Raw genomic sequence first — 18,183 nt, 5'->3', positions numbered from 1 at the left:
CTATCCAGAAAATTAGTCCTGAAAGACAAAAGCCATTACTGTCCAAACCATTTTGAAATAGATTTATTTTTCCTCTTTTCCTTCCCAATAATTTCTAGAGTACCTTTCATCTAATACAATCAGAGTACTTTAATTTAGAAGTCTATTTAAAACTCGAGCTATGCCTATTTCTGATGCAAAGAAGTTAAACAGCTCATACACACAAAGCAAGATGTTGGACAACCAAGAATTAAGCCTACGCATTTCTCCATGTTCTACTCTGGAACTCTAGACAAAAACATCTATCCTCAACCGATCTAATCTTAATTTTTGGCTTCCTCTTGGAAGGAGGAATTTGGTTACACTGACCTGTTGCCACCTGACGAACCAGAACAGTGTTCAACTTGATGACAGGACTGAAGGTGTGTTTACTATCAGCTGTCGATGCCAAGATTTTACTGTGACACTTCAGTACCAGTTTATCATCTTGTTTCTGCAACAGCACCAGAATGTCCTCCAGAAGCAGAGTGTAGAGATCTGCACAGAGGGCAAAAGAACTCAGAATGAGTTAAAGATTCATAGTTTTATATCGCACTCCTGCAGAAAGAAAAAGGCTGTGCTTTTGATTACTCATGCAGAGGCAGCAATCAGTGCTATGCCATTCTAGGCAAAGCTTGCAAATCTTCCTCATCAAAACTACAGAAGAAAGCTACAGATGGAATTGGATCATCTCACGATTGACTGCTGTGTCCCTGCATGGCCTTAATGATACTCCAGCACATTTCAGAATTGACAAGAATAATCTAATCAGCTCTAAGAAACACACAGGCATTATTATAGATGTCAGAAAGAATCATAATTGGAAACTGCAGAAATTCTTTCTCTTTCTCTCCTCAGCAAACAAACACAAACCCATCTTTAAGTCAGTTGATGGAAAAGGACTCACCGATAGTTTTGTCACGATTAACCTTCCAAATTAGAGGTCCTTCGTGAAGCATTTTTCTCTTCGTTAGATCCAAGTTCTGTCACCAGGTGAAAGAAAAAAAAGTAGCACTATGAAATGTCTGTAGAACAAGTAATGGTAAAACATGGGAGTGTCAGAGAGAAAGCTCAAACAGGCACTCCACTTTGGAAATGAGCAGCTAAACACAGCCTGGAAAAAGAAATGTGGAGCCAGAGCAGGGTACACCTGTAAACCAAAATCTTGTGACATGGGAGTGTCAGAGAGAAAGCTCAAACAGACACTCCACTTTGGAAATGAGCAGCTAAACCCAGTCTGGAAAAAGAAATGAGGAGCCAGAGTAGGGTACACCTGTAAACCAAAATCTTGTTAGAGGTGTTTGTTATCACTCTTCCTCATTCACTGCTCTTTTGCAGATGCTGGGGTCACAGGGTGGAGAATTTTCCTACTATGTCACGCTACGAAGGCATTAGGATGTTGTCTGATTTCTAGAAGGCGTTTTTCCAATAACCTATATAAAGTTTGAAGTTCTAGTATTACAACTTGTTAATGCTTCAGCACTTGATTTGCAAGTCAAGTGTGCCTACAGATGATACAATGATATACAAATCATTCCAGTGATCTGATGGACTTTATAATGTCAATGGATTCTTCAGTCATTTCAGTGCTTGTGACATTTAGATCTGCAGGCAAGCAGAAGTGACAATTTTCACAAGTCATTCCTTCCAAGTCGTAGAGTCTACAACCAATGTAAGTTCTTCATTTCCTAACTAAATGCTTGCAAGTTTATTTGTGGAAGGCTACACGATACAGTTTTATAGAGTCTTCATACAAAATTTCTGTGGATATACATCAACTTTAGAGAAGACAGGAGAGCGATAAATAAACAACAGAGAATCTACACAAGATCTATACAGGAACAGACAGTGGCAAAATTAAGAACTGGGGATAAAGTACAGAATCATGAGGAAAAGGTGCAGAAGCACAGAGAGAAGAGTCCTGGGGTGGAAGCTACCTATTTGGAACATGTGTGGAAAAAATGAATAAATAAATAGTTTCAAGTTGCAAGTGCCTATTGGTGCTCATCATTCACTTAAAACATGAAAATTTCATAAAGTTAGTCCTGCTCCAACTACATTGACAGCAAGTAATTAGCTTCACTCATGGAACTGCAAGAATTTAGAGGGCCCTGAAATACAGTGCTTTTAGCACTGGACTTAAGACTTTATTTGGCTATACCTGTCGATGTCCTATACTAATGAGCATGTGTACAAGCTCTTCTTCTAAAGCCAACTGCATTGCTACACCTCATGGCTCTCTGAGGCCTCTCCAGTTCCAACACCACATCTAAGACGTGATCATTTGAGATATATATCTGTAATAAGACGTGATCATGTGAGATATATATCTGTAATAAGATTTATGGTTCACCAGCTCTCTCTTACACGGTACAGAAGTACAATAGCTTGCAGACTTGCAAGATGAAACTTGCAAGCTTCATCAACACTTCGATGTGCACAACCAAGTTGATGCCTCCACAGAGATCTTCAGGACAGTAGCAAAACTCAGATTTCTGAGACTAATAGTTTTAATTTTTGTATAGAAATATTTATCTCCAAAAATGATTTGCTTGTACATCAGAAGATTGTAGTAGAAAGAGCTACAAACTGAAACAACAGGGCTACGATCACTATTTACACAGATTGCTTCAATGTTGTCACTCACCCTGAACTCATCCATCATGGGGTCCTCAGACTGCTTTAAGTAGGACAGATCAAGACGACGCTGATAATCTTCCAAATGCTGCAGAAAATGCAATGAAGATGGTCGCTTTGATTAATGAAACTCATTAGTGTCAGAGTGCACAGAGTCATGAATACTTCCACACGTTCCCAAACGCCTGTGATTCCTCCTCTTACAGGCATATTTGTGATGCAAAACATCTTTAAGCACAATACAGTCACTAGTATAGAGACTCTAGGTGTCTTAAAGAGCTTGCTGCCCTTCAACTCTCTTCTCCCCAACCCCTGATGCTCACTCCCTTCACCTCTTACCTGCTTGTTCTCAGACTCTTTGACAGCCTGGTTCACGTGGTTAAGGATCTGACGACAATGATCTGCTGCTTTCTTCACTTTCTCTTTCTCTTCAGGCAGTTCTGCAAGAGAAAAAGGAAATGTAATAATACTTTCCAATAAAGGTTAAAAAACAATCAAAAATCTAGTGGAGGTTACTCACCTCAAATTTGAGGAAGATAATTTAGATTCACAAAACAGCCTATCAACAAAAGCACTGCATTTCAAAGGTGAAATGACAAAAACAGATTTGTGACAGGAGAGAATTCATTATGCCCTGCACAAGACACCAGCCTCTGATGATCATCATACACAGCATAGCACGTGTTACTCTCCCTTTTTTGAGGGGCTTGTGACAACTATTCACTCTACAAACACCAATCTGAGAAGTGTTCTAAGAAATCTAAAAGTTTAATAATACTCCACTCTACCATGCCAGTAAGTTCTTCATTTCCTAACTAAATGCTTGCAAGTTTATTTGTGGAAGGCTACATGATACAGTTTTATAGGGGAATCTTCATAGAATCATCTACCCCGAGTGTCTCGGGGTAGATATTTAAGATCATATACAGCCAGCTAGTGATTTGGCAATTGAGTACTGGATTCTGCATTTCTCCCAATGCTTTTTATTAATTTATTTTGGAAGAGAGAAGTAGACAAAGAAACACAACACAAAATAATGTGTTATATAATTTTTTTCCATCCAGACAGCCCGTATTTATTTTAACAGCTTAGGAAAAAAAGCATCCCTGGCTACACTTGTGCAGCCTGCTTATAAAAACCAGTCTTCCATTACAGCAAGAGCAAACAAGAGTTATCTTTCCAGTCAATGTAACTTGATCATACACAGCCACAGGTGAACCCCATTAATTCTCACTACCACAAGCCACATTAAGAATTCAGTTAACAGACAAATAATCAAGTACATCAAGGATAATGGAGTATCACATGCTTTCCTAATTACTATTAGAGTGAACTTTTTTATGAGTAATGAAATTAAACTGCAGCAGGTATCCACTAGTAAACCTGAAAAGACATTTTGTGGTATTATTAATCATATTTTCACCTGGAAAAATGCTGGCAGTATCTTTCAGCTCAACTCCACCCTCTGTAAGAACATGAAAATGTTCTATAGTACTTTGGAGATCAACAGATGAGGAAGCTCAAGATTCTCCTGGTGTCTATTGTGTAGGAAAGTATTTCTTTCCAAGTTCAATTTCCTTCAGATTCTTAGTTGACATTACGTTGATAACATCCAAGATTTTTATATGAAGCTTGTTTTATATCAGACTTTAGAGGTGTAGGTCAGATTGCACTCTGAGCACACGTTTTTCCCAGATAATAAATAAATAGTACAGAGGATTGATTAAAAAAAAAAACAAACCTAAAACACCACCTGTGGTTGATAAAAAGGAAACTTTGACCTTAAAAAAAAAAAAAATCAATTTGTTCTGTATTATCTGCTTTTTGTTCTCTTCTTAAGGAAACATGTTGATTTGCCATAAGTGTTAACACTACATGATTTTTCCTCAGATTCCATAATACTTCCCCTTTTTGCTTTCTTGCTCAGAAATATGCCCTATGTCTATCCAAGCTTTTTTAAGCAATAGCATAACTTGATAGGTTATTATTAGATTCTTAATTCTTCACATTTTTATGTTAGTAACGGATGATTAGGGATTTCTGTTATTGAAGATCTTACTCTTTTTTCTCTCTCAAATGCATCTACATGGAAATTGGAATTCACTTAAATGTGTTTTCTCGTAATAGTTTGATTTAGCTATCTTAATGCCCTGAATTCAAGAAAAAACCATGATGTTTATCAGAGCATATTTATTATTGAAAACCATTTTATTGAAACAATAGAGTATCATCTTTAGTGACTGAATTCTTTCCAGTTATTTATTATTATCTTCTTCAAGATTGTAGAAAGGAGTTAAATATATCTAGAACAAGCATGCTTATGACTATTCAAAACAATAGCACATATGCAACTTGCCTCCCAGTAAGTTCCTAAAGATTTGGTTGCTAAGAGCATGTAATAAGGAAGAGCTACATGATACCTGCTCTTCTTCCTCTGTTCCTTTATCTTCTGCATGTAATTCCAGCTAATGACATTACCACATACTCTTATACAATCAGAAATACAAGGGTGCAGATAAAGTATTTTCTTCACTTCCATTTGGTTGTCATAACCATTAAAAATCATTAATAACAGTAATAGTTTAAAAGTAAGAAAAGCTTACGAACTGGAAAGTGAGGAGGAGACAGGAATTCTTGGTTTCCTTCTTCAAAAACTAATAGCAAATCAAGTTGTGTTGCCAGTAACTTTCATAAGCAAAGTGGTCTCATTTATCTTCAAAACTTCAGCATTCCCCTCGCCTAACTTTTTAAAACTACATTCTAATGATTAAATTGCACCCTATGTAAACCCAATGAAGACTGTCATTCACTTAGTTCACACTGATATTTTTTTGTTTGTTTCCCTAAGAAGGAAAATGAGTTTAATTTAGAAACAAAGACTGGGGGTTTTTTTAACCTCCTCTCCTGTGCAGGAGGCAGCAGTGAGGTCATAATGAAAACAGATAGTGACCTGTAAAATCGAACTGCTCTTCAACACATGCTTTGAAATCACATTTGCCTAGAAAACCCACTGAGATGCATGCCCAAACCCTTGTGGAAAGGGTTTACCTGTGTACTTAGCAATGTTATCCAGCAGAAGGGGGTACTTAGTCAACCTCTGCATCTCTGTGGGAATGATATCCTTCAGCTGCAACCGGCGACACAGTGGATTACTCTCAGCATCCTAAAATTAAACAGCACAATAACTACATTTGTCATTTTTATTAAGATTGTAATTACCTGAATGCGTAACATCTATTCATCACATAAATGTCTATTACTTCACTTTCCAGTAATTAAATAAAAGACAAGAAATGCCAAGATCTATCATTCAGACAACACATCCCCTCTCCATTTGCAATTACATATAGGAAAGGCTCATCACAAAAGCAGCAGCTTCCTTCCCTCATTACTTCACAGGGGCCTGGCACCATCTCCAATCAATCTCAGTCACCACCATGCAGGGAAGACATCAGTTTAGGCTTTCACACTATAGCAAACCTACAGTACATTTTTCAATATAACCTGAACCCTTGTATTACCAGAGTTCTTCCCAGCCTGTGGTAATGAAGATAATGTTCTCTCCTTCAAATGCCACATGTATTCAAGCCCCTTTCCTGGCAGGCAGAATAGGTGTATATCATCTGTCTTCTGCCCGTGGCATGCATCAAAATTGCACTACTATAAGCTGTTTTCCTCACAGAAGTACTCATCCTTGGAAAACAGCCACCTCAAGTGAGATGCCATCTCCTGCCTGTAACAGCATGTGCTTCCCTGCATTCTATCAGGACATTCTGTGTTCCCCAGAATTAAAGGCTCCTCCCTCCAGAAACGATTAGCAGAGATAAATACAGTATTGGAAATGATCCCAATCTGAAAACAATGTTAGACATGATGTCATTAATTATAACAATTTTATCTACAATCATTCATTATGCTATACTGGCCACCAGCCACATCCTCAGGCAGCTCAAACCCTAGCAATAAAATTCACCTGCACAAAAGTCTGGAAGCGAGAGTCCTTCTTCTGGCGTGACTTGATGACCTCTAGAGCAAAGGGCTGGTTACTGCAGAACGTGGCAGTTGCATGTTTCAGCTTCTCCTCTGCTGGTCCACTAAACTGTGCCAGAAAGCCAAGAAAGCCAAATTTAGAAAGACTCAAGTTCAGCATGTGCCACTTACAACAGACACATAGCCATGTACAGAACTGGTCTCGTCAGGGAAGAAAGGAATTAGTGGCAAAATATGAGAAGTAATTACCATCCTGTTTTTAAGGCCTTGCCTTCCTGGCCTACTGAGCAACCCCTTTACACCTCAAACTCTCCAGTTCTCCTGTCTCCAGCCCTAGCACATCCAATCCTTTCCATAAACACACTGCCAGCCATAATAAGAGCCTCAAAAACTGCACTCACATGAATGACAAGGAATTATTTACCAGACTGTTGGTCAGCAAAGCCAAGACCAAAGGTCACTTTGTTTCTCAGGGATACCCATGCTTAAACACCACAATATAACATAAGATCTTATTTTCTGAAGAAAATTATTATAAAAACATGGCTAGGGGAAACAATAGCCATGAGTAGGGCTGTGAAATGTGCAGATGACAGATGGTTAATCTGTTACTGCAACTTTTCCTATTCCTGCTACCCAGTCTGTGATGCAGCACAGTAACTCCTGAAAATATTCTCTTTGGAGAATGAGAACCTGTGTTTTTTTGTTTTAGCCAATTAACCAGAACACTACACAAGGGCATATAATTATTAGCTTAAGGTCTAGCTTGCTCTAGGCAAATATTTTCTTGCTTTTTCATAATACACAGGAGAACTGAAAGGGCTGGAGGTGTTTCTTTACCAGCCACATCTGATTTTCATTCTCTTCCCTTTTTTTCTGGAATACTAGAGAACCAGCAAGATAACAAAAAAAAAACCAACAACCCACCACAAGAGACTTCTGCATACAGAGCTGAAAAGAATAAGCAGATCAATCTTAAATCCTAAATTAAGCAGGCTTGAAAACAACAAACAACAAAACAGGAGATTCCCAAGAGAGTTGTTTTTTGGTTTTTTTTTTAAAGAATCTACATCACTCCTGCTCCTGTCATTTGGATCTCAGAAAGGAAGCCTGCAACAGTGCTATAAATTTGAAAAGGTTCAACTATGTAAATTCTAGGACTGGAAACCAGTATTTTTAACTATTTTTAACTGCACCACTGGCAACACAAGATTTGTATTTCAGTGTTACTGAAATAAATTGTGCTATTTTATTTTTTCAAAATCCCATTCTCATCTTTATGTCTCCAAAACTACCTTTCTACTCTACCCACACATCACAAGGAAATTATTTTTTCTTCCTTAAATTGTTCTTATCTAGAGCTAAACGAAAATCCAATGAGTTCTTCCTGCTTTCCTCCAACCCTCATTCTCTGGCTCTGCGTTGGTTCCATAGAAATAGCAACTGTTAAGATCATCAGTTCCTATTACCTTCCCTAACCTCTGGTGCTGTCATTCTATGAAACATTATTTTCAAGTACAAGAAGGTAAGAAAGGATTTTACCCAGGAAAGCAAGTCTTCTCCAATTTGGCCAATGACAGAAGTTTCATTCCTTTTTCGGACAGCTTTCATCTGATCATTCAAGGCAACTTAAAAAAAAAAAAAAAAAGTAAATTTTATTAATACTGCTAAAATTGTTAGCTTGATTTTCAGTATATATTTTAAAATAAAAGCTATTCTAGGAAAATACTAGGTTAGCAATAATTTCAATTAAATTAAAAAAAAAATGAAAAGTGTCCTGGAACATAATAAATTTAGCAGAATACCTAAGAAAATGTTATATAACTCCTTCGCACTTCTGTCTTGCCTGTCTTCAAATGACCCCTAAGAACCATTCCAGTCTAATCTTTTCTGAAGCTCAGAAGCTCAGTATTATTGCCCTTTTAAAAACACAGAAATAATGTACAACACATTTCAAGCCACCTGCATAAAATTATACACTGGCAGAGCTGAAATTCAGATTCTGAGCAGTCCTTTCTCTAAACAATTAGAAAGGGCCACCCTTCAAAACCACCTGCAAGACACCAGCCTTTTCAGATTTGCTTTCATACTATCTTCAACAACAGTTGTAATGTTTTGAGCATTGATCCATAAAGACCATTCATCAAAGTATTGCTCCTTTTATCAAAGCATGAATCGGCACAAGAGAGTCTGTGTACACAGATAAAAATAAAGCAAACACTGAAATACTGGACACATACATTCTTTATCAAAATATCTCTGTTATGCAGAAATGGAAAAACTGCATGCAAAAGAAGAACAGCTGTAGTATTCTTTTTCATCTGAAGTGCTGCATGAGGTTGCCTCTTGTTTCAGAGTCACTTGCTTAAATTTTTCAGATATCTGTATCCAGAATTCCAGTTGAGCCTACAAAGCTGAAAGGCACCTCAGCTGCTCTTACCATGAAGCCCAAGGATATCCTCCAGATTTGAAAAGATTTTCCGTTTGTCACTGGAGTTCAGGATCCCTTCCCGGGTGACACGCTGGTAGAAGACATTATGCAGAACCTTCAGTGTGCGAACATGAGCTCTCTCAGTGTAAAACAACTCTGAAGAGAGAGTGGAAAGCAGGTTTGTAACTATCTACTTGAAGATGTGTGGTAACAAGTAACTTGCAGTAACAAGTGCAAATTTCACACACACAAATTTTGCATACAAGAAATAACAGATGGCCACTACTTTGAGCAAATTAGTGAACACCAACCTAGTTTTAAATTTTAAGAACTTCAGAGCTCCAGAGCACAGGTTTCAACTTTCTGCTAGGTGAACTAGGAAAAAATACCCATCTCACCATTAATCACTTCCTGGCGCTTGATTTCGTAGGGTTTCAGCCCCAGCAACACTTCTCGGCTCACAAGTTGCTGCCAGTTGGGAGGGTCCATGTCCATGTCAAAATCATATAGCTCATCTTCACTTTGGACATCTGTGAAACCAACACTGTCCATCCTAACGTGAAAAAATATCTGTCAGAAACCTCCCAATTTAGGCATGGATGTAAGGAAGAAAGAAGAGAAAATCTTAAGTATATATATTAGTTGAAAAGCTTTATGAATATGCTCTCCATAACAGCTGGAGGCTGTTACACGTCTGAATCTGTAAGCATATTTTCTAATTTTGCCCTTTACAGAACAAGTAAGAGTGAATAACTGTTCTCACAGTATTTCCATAACCTTCCTCTTACTGATACAGATAAACTAATTTGCTTGGTCAAATATCAAGTCGGTGAAAGGGCAGGTTACAATTTCTTTCCTCCATCTATCTGCAGATACAGAGTTAGCAGCAACACACAGATTTAAAAAGAAATGTAGAAATCTCAACTCCCTAACCTATCAATTCAAATCAGTAGATACAACAATCACTCTAGTTCACTCATAGATCAAAGGGTTTATCTGCATATGATTCACTCCACCTGTCCTACATAGAGATGTCAGTGTCTCATTTCATATATGCGTTATTAAGAAAAGGAAAGATCATGCAGACAATTCTACTGTCTCAGAACAATGAACACTACAGCTTTCTAGTTTATAACCTATTAAAATCTCAACAAATGCAGTGAAGTTCAAACATTCATAAGCATACTCACTTGCGAAAAGGCTTTGGCGTTCCCATGTCAACCATTCTGCAAAGAAGGAAAGGAATTATTAGGGTAGCTTATGCAAGAATATCACCCCACTCAGCCATTCAGCATAACTTCAGAGCAAAGGCCTAACCTCCTAACCTGAACATTCTGTCCATCTCTCAGCCTCACTCTCCTGATATATAGAGAGAGTTTCCTAATACTACCATAGTAGCAGAAACAGATCAGCATTTGCTGCTTCTATCAATAATGTTTAACACAAATGATATCACTAATAGTTTTATGGACTAAGCTTTAACAGTCATTGTCACATCGACTCTCTTCCAAGGCTCAAGCAACTAGGCCACCACAGTTACCTCTCTGATTCTCCCTCTTCCTCCTGCAAGTTTTCCAAAGGAGATGGGAATTCAAAGGTATTATTAGGTGTGCGGGGTGTGCCATCCATACAGTCATTAGCAGGTGGAGCTTCTCCAGTTTGCTTCAAACCTAAACAGAGAGCAAGTACGAAATGTCAAGAACTGTACCAAATTAAGAGTACATTAGAGAACTTCACAGCCTCTTCATAGCCTCTTGATTCACAGACTCATTTCAGCTTAGAGCTGAAGGAATCGAATTCCTAAGTTGATAAGAAAAATCTCAGTGACAAACGTTTCCAGATGACATTGACTTGCGCTTACAAAAGCAGGCATCCGAGACTGGGGTTTTTTTCCCCTGTTAGATGATCCAATGCCACTGTGATAGAAGCCACCTAACGTCAAGTTCTGGCCATGATAAGATTTCCTCATTTGGACCAAAAATTCAAGTCAGAAAAGATGACTAAGATGAGGTAGATCATGCCTAATAATACAAAATTATTTCTTAAATGGTCAAGTTTGTTGCATCAGAACTGTGCTTTGCATATCCCACTCACAACACAATCTTTAATCATTCTTCGCTGTCAGTATTACCCCACCTGTTTCGCTGTCCTTGCTTCCCTCTGGAGAGGAAAATGGACCCATTGCCAAAGGAGACATTGGGTTGGCAGGTGGGTATGGTGCATCTGTTCCATCACTGGAGGACCCACTCTGGCGCATCTTGCTAGTGTCTGGGGGCTCTGGGCTAACAGAAGATGCTGTAGGTAAGTGCTTTGGATGGCGGGGCTTCTGCATTTCCATGGCTCTGCCAACTAAACAAACACAGAGCCATTATATCGCTGAAAGAGCTTTGACCTGTTTTCAGCAATGAAGACAAGAAGCATTTCAGGACAAAATTAGGTTTGTGTGTCTTCAGAAACAAATTTTAAAAACAAAAATTTCACTGAGTCTTCTTAGCATGGGTTTTTAAAAGACAGCAGAGACTTTATCTGACTTTCAGACTAACAGATAGGGAACATAAATTTCCTTGTCTGACATACTTGCACTGCTATCATGTCGACTTGGTCTCCTTGGTGGGCCCAGAATATTGGGAAAGCCTCTTCTCTTTCCTTTTTCCTCTCCTTCTTTCTCTTTCTTGATACTTTGCTGCAGTTAATATACAACAAAGAAGAGCAAAGCAAAAGGATTACTCTTTTCTTCAAATTCAGTTATTTACTGAGATATTGACTCGTTAAAATTCCTGAACTAGGAGAGAGAAATACAACTTATCTTACCACTTCAGAAAGGTTGTGAACACTTGATCTAACCTTTTTGCACTGTCAGTGCAGAACTGCTCATAACAGCCTTAAGATTTTAAAGAAAGCTGGAATGCTGATGAAAATAAGTAGCTACTGTGACCAGATGCACCCCCATACTGTGGGAGATAACTGAACACACCCACAGAGATGGAGTTTTGGTGGAAAAATTCATTATATAACTGGGAAAGCGTGGGTGGCAGGAAGAGTAGTTTCTGGGCATCATGAAGCATGAGGTTTTGGGCAAGTTTCTCAAGAAGACTGAAGTATACAGGTCAACAGCCTGATAAGCCTTAATGAGATCCTCAAATGACTCAAGGTTATATTATATGAAACATTTCTCACCTGAAGTTTTAATAAGGCTAGAACTATGAAAAACAAGCAGCTATAATTCAGGCATACAGATAAAGGAAGAAAGAAGGCAACTCGTTTCTAATTCACGTGTCTGAAAACACATGTAGAACCCAATTTCAACTGTTAGGTTTACTTTGCAGTTCAGTAATCCCAGATCCTCTTGATGTAGCAATGAAGACTGTAAAATCACAATAATTTCTAATGTGTCATGCAAAAGTGGATTCTGAGTTCTAACAAAGGACCCAGGCTGGGCAGCTTTAAACAAATGCACTCTGGACACAACACTACTACCTTGATCTTTGGCAAGAAACCAATACGGCCACGCTTCTGCTCCAGGTTCCGAGGTTCTTTAACTTTGACTCCCAGGTGTTTCATGTAAGTAAGAATCACATATTGCATTGTAGAACTGCCAAGTATATATGAAAAAAGAAGATGGAAGATAAGGAGAAATGTATTGGAGAAAATACATTTTGGCAAGAAAATGTAAAAGGTCAAATGTAAAGGTTCTATTGAGAAATTAATCATTTTTAGATTAAAAGCACTTGGCATAGTTTTTTTTAATACTAGACAAACTGTTACAGAGGGTGGGAAAGACTCAGCCAATATCAGAATTTGTCCTCTTGTAAACAAGAGATGGGAGTATATAAAAGGCATATCAGCCTAGGAGGTAAAAAACTAAATTTTGATAATTACACACAAGGTCCTAAAATTATATACCAAACACATACTTGAAGTCACATTATAGTTTTGAGTTATGGTAAAAATAAGGAACAGTAAAAGGTATGGTTGCTATAAAGAGTATAAGAAAAGCTATCTGACAGTTGTACTCATACAAACTGAACAAGGCAAGACCCATACAGAAAATAAATTTTAGATTAGATTGAAACAGCTACAAAACCAAACCAAAAGAAACATGAACTCTCAGCAACAATTAAGTTTTTCAGCTCTGATAAAAAGGCAACAAACTTCAGAATAAGGAGAGGCTGAGAGCAAGAGACTGACGCTCTGAATTCAAATTAATTATGCCAGGAGATTTAGAAAATGAGAGTTTGTGGCTACAGCCATTAGAGGGCTGTCTTGCTCTTCTCAGCAGAACACAGAGCCAGCAATGGTGTTCTTGCTTCACACACTAAACCCACACAGCTTCCATTACCTCTTGTCTTCTTCCAAAGGCTGAGATGTCATCCTAAAATCAAGAGAGAATTTAAAAATGAAACCCAAAAAACCAGTTAACACCCAGTCACATCTACCCAGAGCATAAGCAGTTGTGCTCAAAGTGGCCTTTAGAATGTTAGGAAGCCCCAGGGGGGAAAGAAAAAAGTAAACAAAAATGAAAGTTCAGCTGGGAAAATTGGAATCATTTCAAATTAAAAGAAAAAAAATGGATTCTAAAGCTGTATGTTTTTACAACCTAAAACCAGGACTCTGATCTAATAAAGCACAAGCTAACAATGGTAGCATTACCTCTGCTATTTGAAAAGTAGCCTCCTTGAAAAGATATAGGGACACTACCTAACTATTAGCTTACTTTTCGCTATCATTACTCAAACATACGTTGTTGATAGCAAACAGGGGAAGCAATGTAAACGTAGTGATGTCAAACTGCTTCTAGTTCCTAATTCTTTGCTCTGCTGTTCAGTTTCAGGGTAGGACCTTTTTTACCCCCAACAATTATCCTTGCTGTTACTCACAAGACTTCCTCAATTTTAGCAATAATCTGTTCTGCACATGCTCTTTCCTTTTCCACTGCATTCCGGTCACGAACTCTTTCTGCATCCAGCTTGGTTAACTCTCCTTCTGCCAAGGTCAATCCCATACTACGTTTCTGCCTGAAAAATGGGGAGAAGGAAGCATCACTTGAAATTGAATACTGACCTGTAACAAGGAAAAGCAACCTCTTGACATTCAGAATGTCAAACAGGTTTCATTATTGGTTTCTGTATGAAAATGGAGAAGTCATGACTTCTCTCCATAACATTTGCACTCATTGTAACATATAGCTAAGATAGCCTTCAGAGGGAAAGTTCTATGATATTTAGCAAGAAAGGCAGCCATTGCAAGGGTCAAGAAAAACCAGTCACTCTTTTTGCAGCATCCCAGGTTGTATATTTTATGCATATACTTGACTTGAGACATTTTTAGGTGTGAAAAAGTGTATTATTGAACACTTGTCTTGGTATAATGTCTCATGTTGGCACAGAGCTCTTACAACTCCACAGGAAAGGGCATATTAATTACCAAATTCTATTATATGCCCATGACAGCTTTCTAACATGGATTATTCCGTGCCCAAAGGGGAGATGGAAGGAAAAAAAGGAGAAGAAAAAAAAGTAAATAAGCAGATTATAAACATAATTAGTAAGAAGGATTTACATAACATCACCTAAGTAACAATATTCTGAAATTGCCTTAAATAGCTTCAATTAATGAAGAATCCAAGCTCTAAAATTGATCTTGCAATTGATTACTTGCAACACAGTGTCAAAAAAAACATTCAAGGATTGGTCACAGAGTGACCCTGGAGGCCCTCTCCAGTGGTTTCTTTCAAGTCCAAGTATTCAGTCCAAGTTTGTTATGTCCCTCGAGTTTGGACTTCCCCTGTATTGGACACGTTGACTGAGGGCAGGTATGAATTAAACTAAAACTACACAGACAACTGTTGTTACCTGAAGTCTTCCAGATTCCTTTGAACTTCTGGACAGACTTTATCTTGCATAGTTTGTATAAACTGGCGATGAAGCTCTTCAGGAAGGAGTTCTGGTCGTCTTCTGTCTGTAAGGCAGAAGAGAAAAGTTAATAGATTATTATTTTGAGAACAGTCCTCTTCACCTTAGAATAAAGTTATTCACATGTGTATTTTAACCCATCCAAGAGTACCCTTTTGCCTTTCACTTGCTGATAATATGAACTTCAGCATATTAAGTGTAAGCAGCTTTGGTCACTTCCACTATCATACTAAAAAAAATGTATATGCCAGTCTGGCCAATGCTTCCCACCCCTTACACATGTATCAGAGCATGCATTATGCCCTCCCCAGGAAATTCAAGAAGTATTTCTCTGTCTCTCCCTGTAACATATAACACCGTATGTTCGAAGTAACCCCAAGTGCATTTCAGAAACTTGCTTGGACTGCCTCAGACAGTAGAAACTGCAGAAACAGTTTACCTGAGGCAAGAGCACCCTACCTAGTTCTAAGGAGATTTCATCTGGAACTGGAACTTTTAGATTCTGCAAAAGAAAAAGACAGGTGGGAGAACATACACAAACACCATCCCAGTAAAACACACAGTACAAAACGTACAAGGAAATCCCGCCAAAAGCCAAAATCATACAACCTGAACACCTGATAGTGTTAAGGGGGAGACTCCCATCCTGAATATGTATTATATTACACAAGGATTATTTCATCTAAACATATGTGATGCTAGCCTCTGCTACACTATCTGGTTAAGTCCAATTCATGAAAGAAGTTTCTCAGGTTTTCCAACAGAAACATAAAATTTTCCAATCCTTGCAACAGTTACCTCAATATATTCTGCAATTATCAACTAAAAGGCAATGTACAAGAGCCAGAGCTTGCTTACCTATCACAAAAATATTTCTCCTATCAGGCAAAGCATGCCCCATCATTTATTGGGTTATCAGGTATCTCAGGCTATACAGCATTCATTTTGCCATATTCACTGGTAACATTTACACAAAAAATCTTTTTACTTTAGAGGACTTAAGTAACTCCTTAGTTTTTTCCAGTTCAGGAAAGAGGAGAAAGGTAAAAGTCAACTTGCTAGATATACTGGAAAATGAGAGAAATGACTGGAACCTACTGCAGCTCGGTCCAAGAAGAACTGGTAAAACTCAAGGAAGACACGCCGAGTCTCTTTGGAGTTGGTCTGCTTGTACAAGTCTGTGTAAAGGTAGCACAACTGTGGGAAACAGGAGGGGAAGAAATTAAGTGATAACATGAGAACTCTTCTAACACCCCTTACTCCAAGGTTTCTTTCAAATATTTTACAGAATTCAGCATTGCTGGATTGAAATTCCTCCTAGCTACCTTCAACCTCAGACAGGCCACCTGGTAATCAGCAGAGAAGGGAAAGGTGGAGGGGTTTTGGGCAGGAGAGAGAGATTGATCTGACTTTGCCCATACATAGACAACTAATCCCACCACCCTAGGGTGTAATGAAGTGCTTTCAAGAGCTAAATACTTATTTGTAAACAGCTAAATGCAACAGAGTTCTCTTTGTGCCTCTCTTCATTTATTTGAAATACTCTCATGCCTGCACAGGATCTGCATTTCTCTTCTTGCCTATCCAGCCATGTCACTGACAACAACACACAAGAACATGAAGATCCTGATAGACTCTAGTTAAGACTACCAATATGGACAAGGGAAACAATTCCAGAACATCTTACCAATGCTGCAGGGTCAAACTGGGACACCACATGATGCAGAAGAACAGCCAGGTGAGCTGGGCGAGATTTCAGTAGCTCAATGTTTTGGAAACAGCTACATTGTCCATTAATCTGTAGAGATACATGGAAACTATTTGAATTATTCAAGAAAGTTACTGTAAGAAAAACTAAGAAGCTTTGTTACAACAGCTTAGCTCCTCATGTTTAATTAAAATAAAAACTGATCAATTCCAGAACCTTTGCAATGCCATTCTAACATCCCAGGAAGAGCTTACAATAGGAACACTTCTTTTAAATACTCTCCTGAACACTGAGTATAAGATAATGAAACATAATTCAGAGCAAAGGATAGCCAAAATAACTCAGAATAAGCATGTCAAAAGCCATAGTAGTTATATTGCTGTGACAATAATGCAGAACTTAATAGAAACAAAATAAGTAAAAGAAAATTAAATAAGGCAAATGAATTTCTAGAAAGCTTGAAGTTATGAGAAGAAAGAAAGAGTATCAGAAAGAATCAAAAGATGGCATATTGTCATAAACTCCCCAAATGTTTTTGTTTGGCAAGATCAGACATAACAGGGATCACATTCTCTAATTCATAATTCACCACACTAGAACTGCTCAATAAAAACAAATCATGGAGCACCTCTAGTTTAGGCACAGAGGAATAGAATTTTGGTAAAGGGGGGAAAAGCAGTGGCTGAGGCTAAAAATCATTCCCACCTGCTCCTGTTCAGTATCAAAGTCATCATCCTCTGCTCCAATGATCTGAGGTCCCACTCGGGATAAAGGACTTCCAACACTGGACTGGGAATCCTGAGGTGAGTCGTGGAAAGAGAAGGGGAAGGAAGGGAAGGAAGAAATTTACAGTGCTATTACTCTCTTGGCACAGTAAACCCTCTTTATCAAGTCAGAGATGTTACTGTCATTTTTATTCTCCTTCTCAAAATTCAATGGAAACCCATGTGCCTTTACTCAACTTTGTCCAAGTTCACAGTTGCAAGATTCCCTTACGAATGCTTCTCCCAAGATATGAGCATTCAGAAACATTAAATCAGATGATCCAAACCAACTGCATCGTTTACAGACAGGAGCACGCTCAACATGTGGCATCCAACAAATGCCATCTTAGTACAAATAGAGAAATATGACTTTGGAAAGTCAAGCAGATGAGGGGAAAATACTTCAGAAGTCATCCTAAGGATGATAATATGTTCAGATAAGTCTGCACTTTCTGCTGTGTTCCACTTTTACCTACTCTTGAGGCCATCCCTGATAACACCAGCCTCGTAATGACTAAATATCCTAAAGAAAAGACTGTTTCCTTTACTACTGCACTCAAAGAATAAAATATGTACAACTGCTCTACCTATTTTACATCCAGTTGTTTTACTGCTGAGTATATCACAGAATCACAGCATGGTGGAGGTTGGAAGGGACCTCAGGAGATCATCCAGTCCAACCCCCCTGCCAAAGCAGTAAAATTTTGAGATCTTAGGGATTTC

At 38.3% G+C, this 18,183-nt stretch overlaps 1 protein-coding gene across 1 annotated transcript in view; it reads right to left on the bottom strand.

Moving 5' to 3' along the window:
* The window catches only part of ARHGEF12 (Rho guanine nucleotide exchange factor 12), a 42,759-nt gene that overhangs the window by 8,223 nt on the left and 16,353 nt on the right, over positions 1 to 18,183 (bottom strand). The window contains exons 12-32 of the mRNA XM_010170265.1: positions 17,402 to 17,494; positions 16,676 to 16,786; positions 16,087 to 16,185; positions 15,448 to 15,490; positions 14,929 to 15,034; positions 13,954 to 14,091; positions 13,416 to 13,448; positions 12,554 to 12,668; positions 11,654 to 11,759; positions 11,213 to 11,425; positions 10,617 to 10,746; positions 10,267 to 10,302; positions 9,475 to 9,629; positions 9,086 to 9,232; positions 8,188 to 8,273; positions 6,629 to 6,754; positions 5,704 to 5,818; positions 2,995 to 3,095; positions 2,666 to 2,743; positions 926 to 1,001; positions 349 to 516 (exon numbers count right to left, since the gene is read on the bottom strand). Coding sequence (XP_010168567.1) covers positions 349 to 516; positions 926 to 1,001; positions 2,666 to 2,743; positions 2,995 to 3,095; positions 5,704 to 5,818; positions 6,629 to 6,754; positions 8,188 to 8,273; positions 9,086 to 9,232; positions 9,475 to 9,629; positions 10,267 to 10,302; positions 10,617 to 10,746; positions 11,213 to 11,425; positions 11,654 to 11,759; positions 12,554 to 12,668; positions 13,416 to 13,448; positions 13,954 to 14,091; positions 14,929 to 15,034; positions 15,448 to 15,490; positions 16,087 to 16,185; positions 16,676 to 16,786; positions 17,402 to 17,494 — 2,275 coding nt within the window. The remainder of the gene's footprint in view (positions 1 to 348; positions 517 to 925; positions 1,002 to 2,665; positions 2,744 to 2,994; positions 3,096 to 5,703; positions 5,819 to 6,628; positions 6,755 to 8,187; positions 8,274 to 9,085; positions 9,233 to 9,474; positions 9,630 to 10,266; positions 10,303 to 10,616; positions 10,747 to 11,212; positions 11,426 to 11,653; positions 11,760 to 12,553; positions 12,669 to 13,415; positions 13,449 to 13,953; positions 14,092 to 14,928; positions 15,035 to 15,447; positions 15,491 to 16,086; positions 16,186 to 16,675; positions 16,787 to 17,401; positions 17,495 to 18,183) is intronic.

The sequence above is a fragment of the Antrostomus carolinensis genome, unplaced genomic scaffold (assembly GCF_000700745.2).
Source record: "Antrostomus carolinensis isolate BGI_N321 unplaced genomic scaffold, ASM70074v2 scaffold9516, whole genome shotgun sequence".
NCBI classification, from domain to species: domain Eukaryota; kingdom Metazoa; phylum Chordata; class Aves; order Caprimulgiformes; family Caprimulgidae; genus Antrostomus; species Antrostomus carolinensis.
This window is presented reverse-complemented; position numbering and strand designations above follow the sequence as displayed.